General features: G+C 37.8%; 1 protein-coding gene across 1 annotated transcript in view; it reads right to left on the bottom strand.

Moving 5' to 3' along the window:
- Positions 1-5,213: 5,213 nt before the first annotated feature.
- LOC110988538 (peroxisomal acyl-coenzyme A oxidase 1-like) overlaps positions 5,214-5,723 on the bottom strand; it is a 16,716-nt gene continuing 16,206 nt past the window's right edge. The window contains exon 7 of the mRNA XM_087135531.1: positions 5,214-5,255. Coding sequence (XP_086991657.1) covers positions 5,214-5,255 — 42 coding nt within the window. The remainder of the gene's footprint in view (positions 5,256-5,723) is intronic.

The raw sequence follows: 5,723 nt of genomic DNA, 5'->3' as shown, positions 1-5,723 counted from the left end.
TTTAAATGAAGGTTCTGGTGCTGGCTATTTTTCTGGAATTCCCCCTTCTACTACACCTTATTGGTCTAGTTTTCGCCAAACTTGCCTCCCTATATCCGATCTTAAGAGAACTGTAAATTGTCCACATCTGGCCATCTTGGTTGTATCGGAAAGTTCCAGTGTCCCTCCTTTCATTGATGTAAGTTTCATATCCATATTCGTTTTGGATAGGGAAATATCTTTGAAAGGAGGTTCTGGTGCTTGCTATTTTTCTGGAATTCCTGCTTCCACTTCACCTTATTGGTCTAGTTTTTGCCAAACGTGCCTCCCTACATCCGATTTTAAAAGACCTGAAAATGGTCCAAATCTTGTCGTCTTGGTTGCATTTGAAAGGTCGAATATTCCTCTTTCCATTGATATAAGTTTGATATACATGTTCGTTTTGGTTAGGGAGATATCTTTGAAAGAAGGTTCTGGTGCTTGCTATTTTTCCGGAATTCCCGCTTCTACTACACCTTATTGGTCTAGTTTTCGCCAAACTTGCCTCGCTATATCCGATCTTAAAAGACCTGAAAATTGTCGAAATCTTGTCGTCTTGGTTGCATCTTAAAGGGCAGATGTTCCCCCTACTAATTAATATATATTTGACGACAATATTCGTTTTAGTTAGGAAAGTAACAGCGAAAGAAGAGAGAAGTTCTGACCGTATTAATTGCTACTCTCCTTTATTTTCCATTTGTCTGCACTTTACAGGTCTTGTTCCTGCACAACGATGGCTCCATATAATGGAACATAAAAGACCTGAAAATTCTCTAAATCAGGTATTCTTGGATGCATCTTGAAGGTCGAATGATCCTCTCTCCATTGTTTTTAATTTTTGTATTCATATTTGTTTTGGTTAGGGAGATATCTTTGAAAGAACTTTCTGGTGCTGGCTATTTTTCCTGAATTCCCGCTTCTACTACACATTATTGGTCTAGTTTTCGCCAAAATTGCCTCCCTATATCCGATCTTAAAAGACCTGAAAATGGTCCAAATCTGGCCATCTTGGTTGCATCTGAGACGTCGAATGTTCTTGTTTCCATTGATATAATTTTCATATCCATATTCGTTTTGGCTAGGGAGATATCTTTAAATTAAGGTTCTGTTGCTGGCTATTTTTGTGGAATTCCAGCTTCCAGTGCACCTTATTTGTCTAGTTTTTGCCAAACTTGTCTCTCTATATCGGATCTTAAGAGAACTGTAAATTGTCCACATCTGGCCGTCTTGGTTGTATTGGAAAGGTCCAGTGTCCCTCCTTTCATTGATATAAGTTTCATATCCATATTCGTTTTGGATAGGGAAATATCTTTGAAAGGAGGTTCTGGTGCTTGCAATTTTTCTGGAATTCCTGCTTCCACTACACCTTATTGGTCTAGTTTTCGCCAAACGTGCCTCCCTATATCCGATCTTAAAAGACCTGAAAATTGTCGAAATCTTGTCGTCTTGGTTGTATTTGAAAGGTCAAATGTTCCTGTGTTTATTGATATAAGTTTCATATACATGTTCGTTTTGGTTAGGGAGATATCTTTGAAAGAAACTTCTGGTTTTTGCTATTTTTCTGGAATTCCCGCTTTTACTACACCTTATTGGTGTAGGTTTTGCCGAAATTGGGTCCCTTTATCGGATCTTAAAAGACCTGAAAATTGTACAAATCTGGCCATCTTTGTTGCACCGGAAAGGTCGAATGTTCCTCTTTCCATTGATGTAAGTTTCATATACATATTAGTTTTTGTTACGGAGACATCATTGAAAAAAGGTTCTGGTGCTTGCTATTTTTCTGGAATTCCCACTTCTAGTACACAATATTGGACTAGTTTTCGCCTATTTTGCCTCCCTTTATCCGATCTTAAAAGACCTGAAAATGGTCCAAATCTGGTCGTCTTGGTTGCATTTAAAAGTTCGAATGTTATTCTTTTGATTGATATAAGTTTCATATCCATATTCGTTTTGGTTAGGGAGATATCTTTGAAAGGATCTTCTGGCGCTTGCTAGTTTTCTGGAATTCCCGCTTCCACTTCACGTTATTGGTCTAGTTTTCGCGAAACTTGCCTCCCTATATCCGATCTTAAAAGACCTGAAAATGGTCCAAATATTGTCGTCTTGGTTGCATTTGAAAGGTCGAATATTCCTCTTTCCATTGATATAAGGTTTTTTTGTGGAATTCCCGCTTCCACTACACCTTATTGGTCTAGTTTTCGCCAAACTTGCGTCTCTATATCTGATCTTAAAAGACCTGAAAATTGTCACAATCTGGTTGTCTTGGTTGCATCGGAAAGGTCGAATGTTCTTCTTTCCAATGGCGTAAGTTCTATATTCATATTTGTTTTGGTTAGGGAGATATCTTTGAAAGAACTTTCTGGTGCTGGCTATTTTTCTGGAATTCCCCCTTCTACTACACCTTTTTGGTCTAGTTTTTGCCAAACTTGCCTCTCTATATCTGATCTTAAAAGACCTGAAAATGGTCCAAATCTGGCCATCTTGGTTGCATCTGAGACGTCGAATGTTGTTGTTTCCATTGATATAATTTTCATATCCATATTCGTTTTGGCTAGGGAGATATCTTTAAATGAAGGTTCTGGTGCTTGCTATTTTTGTGGAATTCCCGCTTCCAGTGCACCTTATTTGTCTAGTTTTTGCCAAACTTGTCTCTCTATATCGGATCTTAAGAGAATGCTAAATTGTCCAAATCTGGCCATATGGTTGTATCTAAAAGGTCCAGTGTTCCTCTTTCCATTGATGTAAGTTTCATATCCATATTTGTTTTGGATAGGGAAATATCTTTGAAAGGAGGTTCTGGTGCTTGCTATTCTTCCGGAATTCCCGCTTTTACTACACCTTATTGGTCTAGTTTTCGCCAAACTTGCCTCCCTATATCCGATCTTAAAAGACCTGAAAATTGTCGAAATCTTGTCGTCTTGGTTGTATTTGAAAGGTCAAATGTTCCTGTGTTTATTGATATAAGTTTCATATACATGTGCGTTTTGGTTGGTATAAGTTTTTATTGGTATAAGTTTCATATCCGTATTCGTTTTGGTTAGGGAGATGAAAATGGTCCAAATCTAGTCGTCTTGGTTGCATTTGAAAGGTCGAATGTTCCTCTTTTCACCGCTATAAGTTTCATATCCATATTCGTTTTGGTTAGGGAGATATCTTTGAAAGAAGGTTCTTGTGCTTGCTATTTTTCTGGAATTCCCGCTTCCAGTACACCTTATTGGTCTAGTTTTTGCGAAACTTGCCTCCCTATATCCGATCTTAAAAGACCTGAAAATGGTCCAAATCTGGCCGTCTATGTTGCATTTGAAAGGTCAAATGTTCCTTGTCTCACCGATATAAGTTTCATATACGTGTTCGTTTCGGTTAGGGAGATATCTTTGAAAGAAACTTCTGGTTTTTGCTATTTTTCTGGAATTCCCGCTTCTACTACATCTTATTGGTCTAGTTTTCGCCAAACTTGCCTCCCTATATCCGATCTTAAAAGACCTGAAAATGGTCCAAATCTGGTCCTCTTGGTTGCATTTGATAGGTCGAATGTTTCTCTTTTCGTTGATATAAGTTTCATTTACATGTTCGTTTTGGTTAGGGAGATATCGTTGAAAGAAACTTCTGGTTTTTGCTATTTTTCTGGAATTCCCGCTTTTACTACACCTTATTGGTCTAGGTTTTGCCGAAATTGGGTCCCTTTATCGGATCTTAAAAGACCTGAAAATTGTGCAAATCTGGCCATCTTGTTGCATCTGAAAGGTCGAATGTTCCTCTTTCCATTGATGTAAGTTTCATACACATATTCGTTTTTGTTAGGGAGACATCATTGGAAAAAGGTTCTGGTGCTTGCTATTTTTCTGGAATTCCCGATACTACTACACCTCATTCGTCTAGTTTTCGCCAAACTTGCCTCCCTATATCCGATCTTAAAAGACCTGAAAATTGTCCAAATCTGGCCATCTTGGTTGCATCTTCAAGGGCAGATGTTCCCCTACTAATTAATATATATTTGACAACAATATTCGTTTTAGTTAGGAAAGTAACAGCTACAGAAGACTGAAGTTCTGACCGTATTAATTGCTACTATCCTTAATTTTCCATTTGTCTGCACTTAATAGGTCTTATTCCTGCACAACGATGGCTCCATATAATGCATCATAAAAGACCTGAAAATTCTCCAAATCAGGCATTCTTGGATGCATCTTGAAGGTCGAATAATCCTCTTTTTATTGATGTAAGTTTTATATTGATAGTCGTTTTGGTTATGGAGATATCTTTGAAAAAAGGTTCTGATGCTTGCTATTTTTCCTGAATTCCCGATACTACTACATCTCATTTGTCTAGTTTTCGCCAAAATTGCCTCCCTATATCCGATCTTAAAAGATCTGAAAATGGTCCAAATCCGGTCGTCTCGGTTGCATTTGATAGGTCGAATGTTTTTCTTTTTACCGCTATAAGTTTCATATCCATATTCGTTTTGGTTAGGGAGATATCTTTGAGAGAAGGTTCTTGTGCTGGGTATTTTCCTGGAATTACTGCTTTTACTACACCTTATTGGTCTAGTTTTCGCCAAACTTGCCTCCCTATATCCGATCTTAAAAGACCTGAAAATGGTCCAAATCTGGCCATCTTGGTTGCATCTTAAAGGGGAGATGTTCCCCTACTAATTAATATATATTTGACAACAATATCCGTTTTAGTTAGGAAAGTAACAGCTAAAGAAGACTGAAGTTCTGACCGTATTAATTGCTACTCTCCTTAATTTTCCATTTGTCTGCACTTTACAGGTCTTATTCCTGCACAACGATGGCTCCATATAATGCATCATAAAAGACCTGAAAATTCTCCAAATCAGGCATTCTTGGATGCATCTTAAAGGTCGAATGATCCTCTTTTCATTGATGTAAGTTTCATATTCATAGTCGTTTTGGTTATGGAGATATCTTTGAGAGAAGGTTCTTGTGCCGGTTATTTGTCTGGAATTACCGCTTTTACTACACCTTATTGGTCTAGGTTTTTGCCAAACTTGCCTCCCTTTATCGGATCTTAAAAGACCTGAAAATGGTCCAAATCCGGTCGTGTTGGTTACATTTGAAAGGTCCAATGTTCCTCTTTTTATTGATATAAGTTTCATATCCATATTCGTTTTGGTAAGGGAGATATCTTTGAAAGAAACTTCTGGTGCTGGTATTTTTCTGGAATTCCCGCTTCTAGTACATCTTATTGGTCCAGTTTTCGCCAAACGTGCCTCCCTATATCCGATCTTAAAAGACCTGAAAATGGTCCAAATCCGGTCGTCTTGGTTGCATTTGAAAGGTCGAATGTTCCTCTTTTTATTGGTATAAGTTTCATATCCGTATTCGTTTTGGTTAGGGAGATATCTTTGAGAGAAGTATCTTGTGCTGGCTTTCTTGAAATTACCGCTTCTTCTACACCTTATTGGTCTAGTTTTTGCGAAACTTGCCTCGCTATATCCGATCTTAAAAGACCTGAAAATTGTCGAAATCTTGTCGTCTTGGTTGTATTTGAAAGGTCGAATGTTCCTCTTTCCAATGGCGTAAGTTCTATATTCATATTTGTTTTGGTTAGGGAGATATCTTTGAAAGAACTTTCTGGTGCTGGCTATTTTTCTGGAATTCCCCCTTCTACTACACCTTATTGGTCTAGTTTTCGCCAAACTTGCCTCCCTATATCCGATCTTAAGAGAACTGTAAATTGTC

The sequence above is a fragment of the Acanthaster planci genome, linkage group LG04 (genome assembly GCF_054643075.1).
Source record: "Acanthaster planci isolate LZ-2023a linkage group LG04, COTS_SCS, whole genome shotgun sequence".
Classification (NCBI taxonomy): domain Eukaryota; kingdom Metazoa; phylum Echinodermata; class Asteroidea; order Valvatida; family Acanthasteridae; genus Acanthaster; species Acanthaster planci.
Note: the sequence above shows the minus strand (reverse complement) of the source record. Positions and strands in the feature narration are given on the sequence as shown.